A 17,971-nucleotide genomic window follows, 5' to 3' on the forward strand; every position below is an offset into this window, starting at 1 on the left:
GAATCAAAAATGCTGACTCAGCATTATACAGACATACTTGCATACAATATTTTGAGCGTGAGCCTATTTTCACTGCAAAGTTAGTGAAGAACTACAACATCCTACCCTATCTGACCTCGTGTAACATGGCATCCTACCCCAGCAAGTTACACAATGTGTTATCATCTGCTGTCAAGCTTTTATTCCAGTTTATTTTAGGACTAGTCTGTTGAGTCTAGAGCTCTTTTTTTTCATTTGAGAGTTTGTCATGATCCTGTTTGGGACTGATTTAGATTCAGATCCACTTTATTGTCCCACATGGGGGAAATTATTTGATCCAGTGCTCCAGACATGAATCAAATAAAGTCCACAGTAAAAACAATAGAAAAGCCTTCACAATAAGACCACAACTTAATAATAATAACACATTTGAACACACTGAGACAGACTAAACAATAAAATCGAATAAAAGCAGTCAAACCGAATAAGTGAAATCAAGTTTGATGTGAAAGAGCAAAAGTGCAAAGTGACGAGCTAAGAGAATTGTTGATTAAAGCTGCATGTTACACAGGCTGATGGCTCGAGGAATTAAAGTGTCTACTTGTTCTGATCTGCTTCAGAAAAAGTATCTTTCACCGGGTCAGACTGCAGCTAGCCTTCACTAATTATGGAGCCACACACAAGCAATTTGTTGTAACGATTAAGCTGGTACTGCAACAATGATTCGTCCGATTCAACAATTAGAAGCAGGCATATTAAAAATCAATTAACTTTCCTGTGAATACTTAACAGACCGAGTAATGCGTCATCATTATTTACGCCAGTTAATCAGTACTCTTATCTACGGCCATACTGCAAGTGCGTGACAAATTAACAGACCCGTGTGTGAAGCAGGAGATGTGAATGTACACATACGTTGGTTTATCTATATGGCTCACAGTCTGGACTTTTGCTCTGCTTCTGAAATTCCACACACGAGAGCAAACCCTCACAAATCACCAGAATAATCCACACTCCTAATCTATTCTCGCGGATGAAGCTGCACCGCACAGAACATCCAACAGATGTTAGTCGATAATTCCACTGTACCAGAACATGAGAGGAAAGGCTTTTTACTTTGTAACAGAATCAGCCTGTGGACGACAGTGTGTGCTTTTAGCCCATCTCCGAGTCATAACACCTTTAGAGTACAAGGTGGGCCAAACATGGCGTGCTGCCCAGAGTATACTCGATTCCATTAAATGGTTTTACTTCACCAACAGCCAAACATGCTATCCTGTCGTGCCACCGCCGTACAAACAGCGGCATTAAGGTGCAGACACTGCCTCACTGTGTTCTTAAATGGATTTAAAGGATGTCTTACACCCTGCTGCTGATGCTTATCTAGCTCTGCATGGTTCCTCTCTGAGTTTTAGAGTAAAGTGCTCAAGGGTGTGATATCAAAACGGCTCTACTTTTCTTTTTACAAGAGATCCATTAAAAAAACACTATGATATAAGTATGATATCTACAATGGCACTTATCCACAAAGCCAATCAGTGTGAGGTGTGTCAGTGTAAGGCAGACAGGCGTGATCATCCGTCAGCATTCCTGCAGGTAAACACAGCACACAACACACGACAGCGTCTAAAGCAAGAACTTGCGGTTCTTACCTGCCTCGGTGTATCTGAGCCCCACCTTCTCTTCCTCATCCTTGGCTTTGGGTGGAGGCCACACAGCCTGCAGGCGCCCTGGAGTCCGGTCCTCGCTGTCTGTGGGAGACGTGACCTCCGTCTGTGGGGAGAGAAAACGCAAGGGAAAATGTCAGCGTCATGTCAATTTTATCCGTATTTGTACAAAGCACATGTGCATCTTCCACTAAATAAAAGAAAGATGAAAAATTATTGAGTGAATTTCATACATTAGCCTCTGTGGGACTCTTGTTGTCCTTGCCAGGAGATTTGGAGGCTCTCTCAAAAATAGACCTTAGATTTTCCTTGTCAGTCTTGATTTTCTTTCTCACCGCTTCCAGATCCACATCTTCTGTTTTTTCCTTTTTGACAGCTTTGGGCCCAAAGATGTTCCTGAAGGTTTCATACGCCAGGTCTGAGGTTTTCTTTCTCTCTGGTGTGGATGTTGGGGTTTCTGGGTCTGGAATGTTCTCTCCCACAACCTCTTCTCCATTCTCAGACTCTTTGTTGCTGTTTGGATCAGCATCCTGTCCCTCCTCAGACTTTTTGGTGTCTTTTCCCGTGTATGGATCATCGTCATCATCGCGACCGTCAGACTTTTTGGTCTCATCTTGGTTGTCTCGGTTGAGCAGGTGACTCAGCTGTCCCATTACAACGCTTTTAGTTCCCGTGACAGGTTTAGGATCTGGGAGTTTTTTGGTCGGAGAGGCCGTCTTCTGCTCAGGGTAGAGCTTGGCTTTGTTTACCGACTTCTTCAGGTTGAGCAGGGCCAGGTCAGCGTCCTTCTCCCTCTGCTTGATCTCGGACATCGTCTCCCTTTCTTCCCCAACTGCTCCTTTCTTCAGCACCCGCAGCCCGCTGAAGAGAGCCGGCATCTGGAAGGAAGGGGACGAAGAGAGCGACGTGCCTCTGGATGGGGACGAAGTGGAAGAGTTAGGGGAGCGGGCAATGGATGAAGCTGGAGGTGGTGTGTTTGGAGCAGCTGGGGACTCTTTAGATGTAGATGGCAGCAACGTCGATTGATTTGTGATACCTGCAGAGTCTGACTGCTCCTCTGGAGTCTTCAGGCTGAGGGGAACAGTAGAGGACGCCAGTCTGTAGTGAGATTCATCCGTCCCCTCCTTTCGTACATGATCTAAGTCCTCCACCTGCTTTAACGGAGAGGCCGTGGTAGCATTATAGCCTGCATCCTCCGAAGTCAGATGCCCAGAGATGACGGAAGGAACAGGCAGAGAACAATCTATGCTGGTGTACTCGTCGCTCTCATCTGTCCTCACATTGTCACCACTAATCTTGCTAGCGCTGGATGTTTCTACATCCGCAGATATGGTGGGCGGGCTCTCCTTGAGACTCCGGTCATCTCCCTGTTTGGCTGTTTTTGAGCCAGATTTGCTGCTGAACCTGTCTGTATTAAATAACATAGACTCTATTAAGGACCTGTCCCTGACGTTGTGAGTTCTAAACAAAGGCATTTTGAACTCTTCATCTGCCTTACCGGACTCTTTTAGCTCATGTCCATCACCGTCGTCCACTTCGTTATTGTCCTTTGCAGGTAGGCTAGTTCTCCTGGCCCTGGCAATCGTCTCTAACAGTCTAGCCCTGCTGCGGGTTGCGTTCTCGTCCTCATTTTCCCCATCACTGTATGTTTCAACTCTGGTGACCTGGACCAGATCAGGGTCAACTGAGGTTCCTGCTGCCTTGTAAATTTCTGATGATTCAGCCCTCTGCCATGTATCACAGGAAGCAGTAACATCATCCTGATGGACATCTTGGAGCTCCCTATTCGCATCTTCAGGAGGAGGATTCTCCCCATCTGGCAACTCCTTGAAAGACATCAGCCTGGCCGATGGAAGATCGGAAGAGGCAGATCTATCTCGGCCGAAGAAACCAAAGCTTAAGACATTCAGGAGGGAACTAGGGGGCTGCTCCCCCGTCCCTGAGTTCTTACTTGCACTGTCCATTTTTGTTCAAACTGAAAGTGTAGCGAGGCAAACCAAAACAGGTAGCAGCTCTGGCAAAGTGTCCAATGAAAATGTCACAACAGGTCCATCTCCCCAACTCCAGTTATCCAAGCTGCTCCTATTCCACCTCTACCCCTGACTGGGAACAAAAGGCCTTTGTATGGACAAATCTCCCAGGCTCCTCTTACCTTCTGCAGGAGCGCGGCAGTTACAACAACACTATCCCGTATTCCTGTTTGGCGACACGCAAACAGGTTGCATATAGTAGACTTTCATTAGAGCACGGTACTACTGACAGTCCAGTATGTTGTCAGCAGTACAGTTCGGTCTCCTCTGCGAGAGCAGGATTCCCATGACGCTGCGAATGAAGTCAAGCTGTTCAGCGGCTGGAAGCATGTCCTGCTGTAATCTTCCTGGGAGAACGGGAGAGCAGAGTTCACCTGCCTTTCACAAAACTATTCCCAACAAGTTGAGTCCCTTCTTTCTGCTGGTATACACCGTGGGATCCATGACCAAACTGTTCCTGTAGTTTCTCTAACTTGTCTCCCAGTACACAGGAAAGTCCTGTGTGCTGAGTGTGAGAAAAAATATCCCTCAGGTTGAAAAAAAAAAAAAAAAGTGTCTTACTGGTCTACCCAGTCTGGGGACGCCTCCCTTCAGGTTCCTCCCTTCCTGGGAGGAGACCTGCAGAGCCCGGCACCACAGGTGTCTGATTACCTCTGCTCACTTCTGTAAAATGGCTGCTGAGGTAACAGAGCAAAACACGGAGAGGGAGGCAGTCTGTGGTCAGGTGGAGAGCTGCAGAGGTCTGTTATCCCCTCATTGTGGTGAGCTAGTCCGATACAGGGCTTAAGACCGGGTGATTAGTCAGCCTGCCAGCTCTAGCTAACATGCTAAGAGGCTAATGTGTGTGGGAGGCAGCTCATGAACACTCAGACAGAGCAGGACTGAAATCAGTAAGAAAAAATAAAAGAGTTTGATTTCCTTAGCATAAGTCTGTATACACTGAGCATGTTTGATTCAGTTTGGTTGTGAGGAGGTTTGCAAGCTAACAGGAAATCCAACCTGTGTGTGGGAAAGACTACCGAAAATATTTTTTATAAATAAATCAAACAACTGTAGTGTATAAACTATCTTTTTTAGCTTATCCTTGATTGAACCTGCTCTAACCTTTGATTGTTTTCTGTATAAATATCGAGGAAGCGCTTGGAAAAACGCAGCATTCTTCAAACTGTGGTAGCCCTGAGCAGCCAAAGGTCACCCTCCTTGATTGCATTCCTTCAGACTGTTGCTGACGTAAGTTTTTCATCCAGTCCATTAAGAAAGCATCCTAATGGAAAGCGACATGCTACAAGAAACACCACTGGAAGAGGAATCGGATGAATGATCGGTTTCCACAGCCCAAAACAGTGACGTTGAAAACAAACCTAGCTAAACGACTGTATGAATGATGGGAACGCTGTCGTAGAGGCATATCCACAACAAGTATGTCTTTGTCACTGATATGATTAAATGTTTTATTGGTTATCTCTCACCAATAAAAAGCTAAGTGAATAAAATACCACGCGTAATTGCATTTTCCATTGTGGATTATTTTGTTGCCCTCATCTGTAGAAAACCACAAACAGAGTGCGGGGTTCTGTGACTGAAGAATTAAGTTACATAAGAGCAGTGGTATTTCCAACACACACAGTAAATCCCCCACCCAGAGCTTATACGAGAAAGAAACGCCACTGATAGGGAAGACTGCGACGTGAACACAGATCTGACAGCTCAAAGTAGAGGTGAAGTCATTTGCAAGTGGCAGATCGTGCAAACACTATCATCACAACTCTCTTTTTGTGTATTCACATGTTACAACACACTCAGAATATGTCATGTATAATAGAGGTGTGTGTTTCTAAAGAATATAAATGGACGACATGACAGATGGCTGTCACTTTCACAACAATGCAGAGTGCCTAATTTGGTGCAGCGTGGCCTTTGTACTGGTATGTTACCTGATTATTGTCACAGTCAGGCCAGTAACTGTGTGTTGGGAAAGCAATGTGCGGCTTGCGCTGATGCGCCGCCCGCCTAAAAACCACACCCAGGTAATGTGGCTCATCTGCTACAGGAATGAACGCCAGACAGCATGATGGAATCTGGAAAGACTTTAGAGACGCAATCAGTTTTTCACAACAGTCTATAAGCCATTAGAGGTGCAGTTTCTTAGCCCACAAACACCTGGAAACAAACAATGCATTGTTTGCCGTGGGCTTATTTTTAGAAGACACACATCCCGGTCAGGAGGATTACGTCGCTCACATGCTCCGTGGCAAACTAAATATTGTGGTGCAACTTCTGTTCAATAGAGAGACAGCCTTCACCTCTGAAAATAAGATTACAACATTTGCAAGAGAGGGAGAGATTTCCTGTCTTTGTTTTGAGGTTTGAGTGGAATTATCTCAGTCAGTTTTTGGCTCAGGACCCCGGTCCACAGATTAGAATCCATGACCGGTTAATCCGTTTGAAAGAATTCATGATCAGGTGATTAAATGCCCGAGTGGAGAGAAATCCCTCTGAGTCCCACGAGGGGGAGAAAGGAGTGCACTGGGTGTGAAAATATGCATGACAGCTAACTTGTGTTTGTGCTGCTCACCGTGCAGTCCAGCTTCGGGCAGTAGGGTGTGTCCCCGATGATGTCGTCCTCAGGCGGCGTGATGCGCAGGAAGTCCAGGTGATCGGGGCGTTGAACGCGGGAGAGGGGCTCCTGAGGGTCGTCGCCCTCCAGCATCCAAATGTCATCCTGACGCAAGAGGGAGTCATCTGCAGAAAGACACAAACACACACAAACACAGGGTAATTAACGCGCTGTGTTAGAGCTGCAACATTAAATCCATTGAAATTTCAACTATTAAAGGATAAGTTCAGATAAAAATGAAAATCCAGTCATTATCTCCTCACCCTCAGGCTGATGGAAAGTTGGGTGAAGTTTCGTAAGGGCATGGGGGTGAGTGGATAATTACAGAACTTTCATTATTGGGTAAAATTATCCTTTACATTAATGGCCAGCTATTTTGATAATTGATTAAATTGGTTTGAGTCTTTTTTAGGGTAAAAAAAAAAAACAAACACCTTAAAATGTGAATGTCTTCAAGCGAAAAACTGAATATCTTTGGGTTGTGAACAAAACAAGACTTTTGAGGATGTAATTCTGGACTTTACTGATTTTTTTATAGAACAAACAACTAATCGATTAATTCGAGAAAATAATCTCCAGACTCTACTCGCTTTGCTGCAAGGAATAACAAACAGCCTAACAGGTGTGATCATGTGTGACGAGGCTAAAGAAGCAGCGCTGACTTGAGGCAAGTTGTTTTCCTGCGTATCCTGCATGTGAGATAAAAGTGGAATGAGGTTGAACGCAGGCATCGGAATCTTTTAGCATCAAACCGGCAGCGAGCGAGAGCGCGCGAGAGAGACCCCCCTGTTTTGCTGCAGGCTTGAGGGCAAACGGCTATTTTTATCTGCACTTAGACGGCCCTGTTCCCACCGTCGACACCGGCAGAAAGCCATCCAGTAAGGAAAAACGGCTGCAGAGCACTGGCCTCAAATACCACCGTCTGATATTGATTTGCATTCAGGACGCGTTCACTGTAACGGAGCCGCGGCGTGGCGTTGCTCAGCACTGTAACCGTACTGGAATAAAGTCAGCTGCAGATAGTTGTGTGTGATTTGTGTGAGCCTGTGTTCAGTTGTCCAAAAGGCCCTCAAGGAGGAATTCATTTAGATTGGGAAACACTGCCCTCTCCTGACCAGGCAGTCACACAGAGGCTAATGATGAATGAGCTGTAATGATGCTTTGGAATGAGCTTTAACTGTTGTTTTTGCTGCAGTATGCTGGTGAGGCTGAATTCACTTAAGGGCACCTGGCCTTTAATATTTACAGCTCAGTGCGGTGCAGAACCCTCCTCATGTGCTACGTCCTCAACAAATCACATGCCGTTAACTTCAGGAAGCAGGCTAGTGCCAGCGAACGAGGGGCACCAGCAGAAACGCATTTCACATTCTTCTCGTGTGCATGTAAATGCTGTATATCCTGCCTCGATGCATGCATTTACTTTCTCAAGAGAGTCAGTCATGCGAGTTTAAGAGATATGGGACAGGGACAGTGAGGTGAATGAATAAGGAGGAAGAAAAAGGAAACGAAAAGAGATAGTGTGAGCGAGAGGGGGGAGGGTGTAGCTATTGAAGCTTGGTGACCTCAATTTCATCCAGCTGTAAGACAACACCTCGACCAGGGCAGAAGTATAAGCTGGAAACAGAGAAAATCATATCACTTCCTGTTCGACAAGATGCTAAAATAGCCCATCACAGCCCTTTGTAATGAGTGTCCAAGAACAGAGCATATGGTATTACCGCACAATTAACAAAGATATTATTGAAATTGCAATATGGCCGAGCGCAAATTTATTCAGTACTCAAATAGCAGAATCTGCAACAAACAGCATTATAATGAAATGCTGCGGTGCTGCAGAGATGCCCTGCCACACAAATCTTGTTCTCCAGATGTAAGAGATCGTGTTTGTTTTGGTGCAGGCTTCGACTAATGTCCCATCATGATTGTAATTGTTTTTTCAGTGAAAATAAAAATGTCAATGCAAAATGATCATTCTGACTGATACTGAATGTTATCACAACCATCTGTCAAAAGTAATCGCAGCATGGTGGGTTTTTCTGCCGTACCATGCAGCCCCAGTTGGGTGTCCCCTTGTATAACTCCCTGCCAAATGCTTTAAATTCAGTTATGAGAGCCCACACACACACACACACACACACACACACACACACACACACACACACACACACACACACACACACACACACACACACACACACACACACACACACACACACACACACACACACACACACACACACACACACACACACACACACACACACACACACACACACACACACACACACACACACACACACAAAACGAACAGGGGGGGCCGCATTTAAAAAAAACAGAAGCATTGAAATTCAGCTTCAGTATTCTAGCACAATCACTCATTATGAGATGGCAGCAATGCCTGCAGTCCTTCCAGTTATCTGGGACTTGGACAGCAGGGGAAAAAAAGCAGCAGGATTAGATTAATAACTTTTCATTATGATAATGCTGCGCTGCATGGACCCGCAGCGGGAACTGCTGACTGCAGGCTGGGCCACATCCAAATGCAGAGTAAAAGCTCAGTCCTGCCAAGGAAAGAAACTACAGAGCAGAAACAGCCCTCTCTACAATCCCTGCTTCCAACTACACTATTAAATATACGAAAAGAGATAATGAACACTTATTTAGGTATGTATGCTATGTTCCTTCATAGGTACCCTCACAAAACTTCACAGTTAATCATTTCTAAAGCTTGCTTGAGCATGTTTGCCTCTCTGGATAGACAGCCGACTGGTCACCTAATTAAACATGCATAAGCTGGCCCACACTGCCACCATCTGGACAGGGAGGAGGAGGAGTCTCGCCTGTGTACCTGCGGTGAAACACTGCAGTGAAGCTCTGTCGTCATTACTGTATGCTAGAAATGAGACACACGCTGCAATGAAATGACAGTGAACAGACACGGAGAGGCAACCGTCTTACACCAGAGGTGCCCAAACTTTTCTTTTGTCAAAACCCAAAGTTAATGGTGGGCCACAGGCCAAAAGTAAACATCTGCTGTACTGTTTTGTTAGGATAAAGAAAAATGTGGGTAGCCACGACCCATTAGCTAATGAACAACCTGCATTGGTTTATTCGATAGTTGTTTCATCATTCTCTTACATGCACCCCCACTCACACACAGTGAGCTTAAATTCACAAACCCCGGGGAAAACTGTGCGCTTATTGCGATTTAATCTCCCTCCCTGCTGCTCTAAAAGCCGAGGCTGAATCACAGTGTCCATAACTGAGGGGACACTGGGTGCAGACGGGATTGGGTCCGACAGTGATGCAACACTAACTAAATCATCCCAGCCCAAGAAACAGCAGCCCGCCAAATACTGTCGAAGTCTGTACAGAAATACTTTTTTAGCAAAGTCAATGTTCTTTAATAGAGACTCAGACCTCTACAGGTGTTTCCACAGAGAAACCCTGTAGGTGTTGAATGACAGTACAGTAATTTGACAGTGAAAATCACAGTGTGTGAGCGAGCAGCTGTCAGACAGCACGGGTGTTTCTGTGCTACAGTTAGCATCATCATTTTAACAATAAAGTATTTGTGTTTGGGGCGGCTCAGAGTCCATCAATTGTCTGATCCTGACAGGTGGGTGTTGTCGGCGGTGATGGATTAAACCACCTGCCACTCTGTCTGCTGGCCATCACTCATCCAGCGGTCAGAGAAAGCTGTGTGGAGGATGTATTGATCACAACAAAGCAGCGAGAGGAAACTGCAAAGTTTCATTCTAGTCTCATTTTAGTTCGTAAGCAGCAGTCAATGAACCTGATCATTTCTATGGTATTAAAAAGGACTAAAATCTACAGCAGACCAGAAAAAGCACAGAGAGCCATCACAAATTAACGACAGTCTAACGCCTCCCCCGCTACAGTTTCTCTTTCTTATTACAGACGCAACAGCTTTTCCCAGTGTGCTTCATTATATCCACTTAAAATCTATAACCTCATGATTCAAAGTAAAATAACTGGGTCATGTGGCATGGTGAGTGCATCTGGCAGCCTCCGCCCCCCCAACGACACTTTTAGCCAGGAAGGAGGATCATAGACTTTAATATAAATCATGGAAAACGCAGGATTAATAAATCACCCTGTTTCTTTAGTGCCTGTCACAGCTGTTTCTCCATGTAGGCTTGGTGGTTGTGGATGGCTGTTTGACCGACCGCTTTGGGTAGGTGTGAAAAAATAAATATGTTAGTTGAAAAGGGGGTCTATGCAACAATTTGCAGCAATTTACATGTATTAAAGCTGCTGTAAGTGATATATTTTTATTACAGTAAGTGTTAAATAGCTCTATATTCCAACAGTAATCACTGTTATAAAGTGTTTGGTCAGTAACCCATGTCTCTCCTCCTCTTGCTCATGCAGTAAAAGAGAAAATACATTTTCTGGTAGCCTTGCCCAATTTATCCAATCAGGACAGAGAACCACAGGACGTAACCCGATGTGCAAAATGAGATCTGATGATCTTAGCTCTTGCCCCTGACAAATACCTCCCATATGATGCAAAGATATACATGCTAAACATTGCTTTCGGCAGATATTTACCTTGTTGGACGTCAACGTATTGGCTACCGAGAAATAAGATTACGATCACCGATAGCAGTGGCCCGCGCTTTTCTGTTGCGTTGAATCAATTTCGCGCTGGGACATTAATGAGCTACAGGCTCGTGACATTCCTGCCATCAGTTAGTACGTTTATGCAAGTACTGACAAATTCTTATCATTGAGGAGTTGAAAAACGGATTGAAAAGGAAGCAGCTATTTTTCATTTCTCATGTGAAAGAATGCTGTATTAACGGTTGTTTGTCAAATTGTATCATCGAAATCAGGCTCTTTCACAGATGGTGTAATGATCGGTTTAATGACTTTAAAACAGTTATTTATATCATGAGGATTTCTTTGTTATCCTGGCACAATATGGGCAATAAATAACAACAAAAACCAAATTGTTAGTTTAATCACCAGTATCAGCTCAGAATTTCAAACATCAGTGCATCTCTAGCTCACATTATGATAAAGATTAAAAAAACAAACAACTAAAACAATTTCAGGAATAAACTGAAAGTGAACTAAATTGAAAACAAAAAAATAAAAATTAAATAAAAATACAACTGCAAAAACTCTGATCAGTGTGAGGGGTAGCTACAAGTGGAAACTCAGAGAGTTGCTCTGTGGTGCTCTGAGGGCCAGCACAGTAATATAGCATGACATGATGCCCACAGAGTCATCATTACTGATTTGATATGCAGTTCTGGAGGCTGATGGGTTTATACAGAGCTGAGGAAGAGGGAAGAGTGCTCTCATTGTGTCTGGCAGGCCATTGACTGAGAGACAGGGAAATTTGGTTAGGTTCGCTTCAATCCACCGGTGGGTGTATCTTTAAAATAGTGGAAACGCTGAGGAGAGGCCTTAAAACAGCATGAGATGGAACATTGCTAACATTTTTTCATGGTGGCAGCGCAGCAGTCACTCATTAAAGAAAACAAGTTACACGTTATATGAGGATGACCTTTGTGCCCTCTCAGTCTGTCTGTAGTATGCAAACGAGAGCAACAGTGTGAGACGGACTCGTCTGTTATGGCGGAATCCACTTCATTATGTGAATAGAGCTGGGCCTTGTCTGGGCTGGGTGGAACAATGTTGCATGGCAGGGCACTTTGTGTTGAATGACAGCTAGCAGGGAGAGCAGGGTGATACACTCTTCCTCTGCACTGATCAGTTTCATATGACCTTGCAGGAACGTATTGGGTAATCTGATTATGGTATTGCCTGCCATATGTCAGACAATAAAATGAGCAGGGAACTAAGAGGAGGGGGTGGGGACATACTAAAGGCTGATTGGCTTGAAAAGTGATTGTTTTAAAGCTGCTACAGTCAGTATTTGTATTAGGAAAGATGATCATACGACTTGCGTGTAATGTGACCCAATAGCTTCTTTTAGCCATTTGTTTTGGTGTTGCTATTGCAGTTTTAATGTTTCTTGTGCAGCTTTAAAGGTTGTTTATGTGTCCTTATCTTAAGGCTGATAAGTATAAGAGAACAAGCAACACAAGCGCTGACATAAAGAGGAACTAGCAGGCACACACACGGCATATACTGTAGAAATTGCGCAAACACACATAAAACAACCACATACACCCTTAGCAAACACATAAGCTATTCGGTTACACAGACTGTAGTGCAAGAGCATTAGCACATGAAGGAAACAGGAGAATGCGTTACTCGAAAATAACCATTCTCATCTGCATAATAACAACACTCGTTTATAGGCGCTGAGCTTCAATAAGAGATTAAAGAGCCCGGGTAATAATTAGTTTGACATTTGCAAACCATGAAGGGCTTCACACTGACCCACTTAGCCCTTTTGTCCCGGACCCTGTGATGTTCATTTATCTGTGTTAGCATCTGAAGTGTATTCAATTATCGAGCAGCACAAGGCTGATCTACGGAACAGCTAAGATGCAGCAAAATCGACAGAAGGACCTTTCTTTTGGATTACGGGTTAAAGCCCTCACTGTGACGGCTGTGTAGCATGAAGCATTTGGTTGGCATGAGGTACGCAATTACGTGTATCGTGCTCTGTCAGAGTTTCATACCAACAGCTTAACGGTCTTAATATCACACAGTCACATCTGATGAGGAATTATGGTATTTGGATTTGGATTTAATAAAAACATGGGATTAAAAAAGAAAAAAAGAGGTGGAGTATAACGCCAGATAATGTGGATTATGTGTGTGCATGTGCAAATGTCAATGGTGACATCTGTGTGTGCGCATGCCTAGGTGAGGACACACATGGACAGTGTAATTTCAGTGGGAATTGATCCAAATCATCTCCACATGAGTAAAGCCAGCACCAGTTAGCTTATCTCCACACAGCTCAGCTCTTCCTCTCCCTCCGGCTGCTGCTGAGCTGGGCAGTGCTGGCTGAATTGGCAGAGCTGGTCTATGACATAACGACTCAAACACTCTTTAAAATGCAGCATAGTTAGCTGTTTGCGATGACATAAAAAAAAAAAAAAGGGTCCAACCATTGTCCATGGTCTATTTGTAAATTACATAATCAATGGAAGGTCTTCTGTTTGCTGCAGTAGATTAAAGCAAATATTGTCTTATAGTGCCTGACAGGGATGAGTTATCATGTTACAGTGGTAGCCAACTTAATAACAATTTAGGCCCGCTTCAAAAAGCATCAATCTGACAGCAACACCATTGATTTGATTTAACTTAATGCTTTGAAATCTTCTCATGAACTTCATAAATGCCCGGACTGGGTGACAAAATAAAAAAATCACAATATTTTTGAACAAATACCACAATATCAATATTGCAACAATATTATAGGGATGACTATTTCTACTTTCACAAAATATTAAGACAAGGACATGTTTAATGTCACCACGCTGACCCTTGTATTACATTGGTTGATTTCATCATACAACTGCTGAGTGGACTTGACTGTCGTTGCATTCTCAGATATTGTTTTGCACAAAGAATTTTAACCTCTTAATTGGTGGAAGGTTGCTGCCACTTCCCCGTTACTTCATTTTTGATGAATAATCACCAGTCGATATATTGCCCAGGCTTGGACCGCCTCTTCATGGAGTTCTCTGTCCTGATTGGATAAAGTGGGAAGGGATACCAGAAAATGTATTTTCTCTTCCACTGCATGAGCGGCGGGAGTAGAGACATGGGTTACTGACCAAACACTCTACTATAACAATGATTGCTGTTGGAATATAGAGCTATTTAACACTTATTTTAATGAAAGCATATCACTTACAACAGCTATAATGAAAGAGCAAAGGGTCACAGTATCGCATGAGCAGTTATGCTAAAACTGCTAGCATAAAAGCTACAACAGAGAAGGCGGGACTGATGAATATAATTATTCATTGCAGTGAAAAGTTACTATAGTACGGATTATGAAAAGAGCAACAGAGTTCTACAAATAAGGAAACTCGAATCCTGTCTTCTGCGACCCTTGTGCCCACTGGGTCACTGATCCTTTGTCAGTTTCCTGTGAACTGGATAGGATGTGGGTTTAGGGGAGGGCCAGCAGATCCCTCAAAGTCCAAATTGGCAATGGTTCAGTTAACACTGTGCTCACGAGAACCCCAGTCAGGTTGAACCCAGTGTCAACTGTGAGCCTTTGATCTGGGACGCTCCCACTAATCTCTGCCTTCCCAGCAGCACTGACAGAGTTAAACTGGATCATCAGCCAAACTATTCTCAGGCCCCGCTTGCCCCTTGTACAACTCTGTTGGGTAGTTTTTAATTTGTGGTCACACGTCTGAGCCAAGATGGGAACACTGCGGCCAAAGACTAACAGAGACATTTTAGAAAAACAGTGCTTATTTATTGGTCTAACTAGTTTATTAGATAACAGCCGGAATGACACAGTAAATCTCTGTTTGTCAGTTACAATGCTGCAGAGTAAACTGCTCGAGCACTTTAACAACAACCTCAGGCATTAGGTCTGACACACTCACACAGACACACACATTCACACGCTTGAATCTCTCAAGGCATCCTTTTTCTTTGAAATCCAGCAACAGCAATGCCAGATGAAGGGCATATTCTGACATTTCGTGCTACCGAGATGATAAAAGCACCGGTGTCAACATTTAGATGAAGGCAGGGTGTTCGAACATGAATTAGTGTGTTCAGAGTGTGTGCTTCTAATAACTCACCTGTTGTTGTGGAGTTGCTCGAGGAGTTCCACTTGGAGTTGCTGGGCCGCCTGCCGAGGTTTAGATCCAGACGGGTGACGGTTCGCTTGTTGCCGTTCCTGTCGATGACCTCGCTGAAGATTTTGGCCTCGTCTGTGTTGCTGGAGCTGTCTTGTTCGTGGTCCACATCCTTGTCTGAGAGGAGTACAATGCGGTGGTTGAAATGCGGGCTTGCCTGCTTCGAGGACAGAGGGGACAGGACTGGGGACATGCTCTGGAGACTGTTGGAGGCAGGGAAAGACATGTTGAAGACCCCGGCGAGAGAAGGTGAAGTAGGGCTCTTTAAGCGGGACTTGGTTTGAGTGTAAGGTTCGGTGGTATGGGATAGAGGCAGCCGTAGCCCCTCAGAGAGCTTGTTACCCGTCTTGTGGTCTCCATTTGGGCCTCTCCACTGTCCATACTCTTGCTGGCAGCTGCTAGTCCCTGGATGCAGCATGGTGGGCCCTGCCCTGTCTGTATGGCTGACATGTCGCACTCTCCCTTCTACCTCCTGCACTTTAGCCACCACCCTGACCCCCGTATTACTCTGGTTGATCTCATCATACATCTGCTGAGCGGTCTTGACTGTTGATGCACTCTCTGTCTCACCCGAGGAATCAAACCTCTTAAGAGGTCGGAGATTGCTGCCGCTTTCCCGTCGGGTCAGACCCTCCATCAGGCTGCAAAATGACGATTCATAACCCAGCTCGCCATCATATTCAGAGAAGTCGGTGCAGAAATCCATGTCAGGGTCAAATGTCCGGTTGTCCTCCATGAAGTCCCACCCCTCACGAGAGATCTGGAAGGGTTCCTCCATGGGCAGGATGGGATTGCTGACGGCACTGACATAAGAACCGGTGACAGGGCTGTCAGACATGAGGACGGAAGGTGGGATACCTGGGATCCTGTCCACTACTGAGGCTGACGACACAGACACATTGTTGTTAGCAGGAAGCACAATAGATGGAGTTCCGTTCGTAACTTTCTTCTTTATCTTATTGTGCAGGATATTCTCAGCACTGTCAACCTTCTTTCCTCCCAACTTCTTCAGCTTTTTGCTCTTGGATGCAGCTTTCTTATTCTCTGGAGGCACAGTGGGAGAAGAGTTGCTGCTGCTGAGAACCTGACCTCCAAGGTGAACCTCCTGACCCTCCATGTAATCCTGCAGTTTCCCATCCTGGTTACCCATCCTGACTTTGTTGGCACAAACCCTACACAGCGATAAGAGATCCGCCAGCAACTGGTGGTGCTCCGCCGCCAGCCAGCAGAGCTCTGCAACGACTTCCTTTGTTGCCTGCTGGGAGTTAAGGAGTCCGCCCGAGGAGTCAGAAGACTGGCCTCTTTGTTCGGACACTGCAAGATCCTCCTTTCCCCAGTCATGGTCATTACCGGCCCTTTCTGAATGAGGGGCGCGGCTCTTGTACTTGAAGCTCGGGGCCCGCCTCTTGGGGAAATACAGGCTGATGTTGCTTAGTTCACGGATGGGTGCATATAGGACCAACACGGTGTGTGTGCCCTCCATGATCGGTGCCATGTTTATTGCTCAGACACTCTAAAGAAGTGGTCTGACCCCAGAGAGAGTGGCTGGGCTTGAAATGCAGAGGAGGATCTCTGGCTATTCATCACCCGGCCTGTCCAGATGCTGTCAGAGAGAAAGTAGCACATAGGTATAAATCTGAAAATACAGTATGTCAAAGAAAACGTTAGTTCTACTAGGGATTTGTACACATTCCTGCTGCCAGACTGCTTATATTCTTGTATGAGCGTAAGCTTTAGACAAAATATAATCAGTGTTTCCTCTGTAATGGTTTTGTAGCAGGGACTTCAGGGGGTGATTTGGTATTTGCTCCACATCCATCCCTGTTGGTCCTAGTGTTGCAACCAATTATAGCACTTTTATTTGTCATATCTGTTTACTTGATCACGATTAACTGGCTACTTGTACACACTACGCAGTATGCTTGTTTGCTTGTGCGTTTTGTTTTCTAGATTAAAAAGGGGCACTTTGTAGTTTTGAGAAGAAATCCAATCTCAGAATATTATTTATAATATCAATGAGGTCATAATACAAACTCAGAAAGATTGATTTTTTCCATAACCGAATAAACAAGCTGTTCTCAGAGGAAAATAAGATCTCCAGAACACTGAAGCTAGAAAGGTGGCAGGGTCCGCCACATATAAACAAAGTAAAACAGTATGAAAGTTGTCCTTTAAAAAGGTCAGTTTGCTTATTCAGTTTATTCAGTCATGAAAAGTTGGTCAATGAAGATCATTCTCTTCTGATTAGAATTTCTTCCCAAAAACTACATGCGACACCTTTAAAAACACTGATAATATTAAATTTTCGACATATAGCAGGCATTTTCTCGCATATAGGGGCCCTATGGGCTATATGGATGACATTGCAGAGGTAGTTTTAAAGGATAACAAGATTGCTGCTGTCCCAGCAGTAGGCCCTCCATATTTCACTGTCAGCCCCATTTGTTAATTAAAAATTAGATAAAAATCCAACACTTTTGATTAAACAGGACAGTCTACTATACACTTCCTAACCCTGTCTTACCTCTATGATCATCCACCTCCTCACCGGCCTTGTTGTATAAGTAGATGAAACATGTCTTTCCTGAGCCGCATTTCATCAACATTTCACAAGCTGCCGCATAAAAAAAGCTGAGTGTCACACAAGGTGACGACACACGCACAAGACAATGTTACGGGCTGCCATTTAAAGATGTTTGCAAGCATAACAGGCGCATAATGTACAAGTGATCGCCTACGATGGATGCCCTCAACCTCTCGGCACTGTTTACATCATAACATAATCCCGCGGGTTTACTGTCACCTTGCAACCAGCGCGCGTGCACTTGTCAGCGTTAAGATGGCAGCACAATTAACATTATCCTGCGTGACACACTGCTGCCGACTCCAACTCAAAAT

The 17,971-nt window shown here is 44.6% G+C and overlaps 1 protein-coding gene across 2 annotated transcripts in view; it reads right to left on the reverse strand.

Moving 5' to 3' along the window:
- Positions 1-17,971, reverse strand: part of LOC311274248 (formin) — a 54,769-nt gene that overhangs the window by 36,341 nt on the left and 457 nt on the right. Inside the window, exons 1-4 of one of the 2 annotated variants that reach the window (XM_084381774.1) lie at positions 17,598-17,669; positions 15,017-16,676; positions 6,252-6,418; positions 1,632-1,752 (exon numbers count right to left, since the gene is read on the reverse strand). In XM_084381774.1, the coding sequence (XP_084237900.1) occupies positions 1,632-1,752; positions 6,252-6,418; positions 15,017-16,568 (1,840 nt within the window). In that variant the 5' untranslated portion in view covers positions 16,569-16,676; positions 17,598-17,669. Of the gene's footprint in view, positions 1-1,631; positions 1,753-6,251; positions 6,419-15,016; positions 16,677-17,597; positions 17,670-17,971 lie in introns of those variants that run through there. The other variant, XM_084381773.1, reaches the window with a different exon arrangement.

This window comes from Pagrus pagrus, assembly GCF_965226575.1.
Source record: "Pagrus pagrus genome assembly, chromosome: 18".
NCBI lineage: Eukaryota > Metazoa > Chordata > Actinopteri > Spariformes > Sparidae > Pagrus > Pagrus pagrus.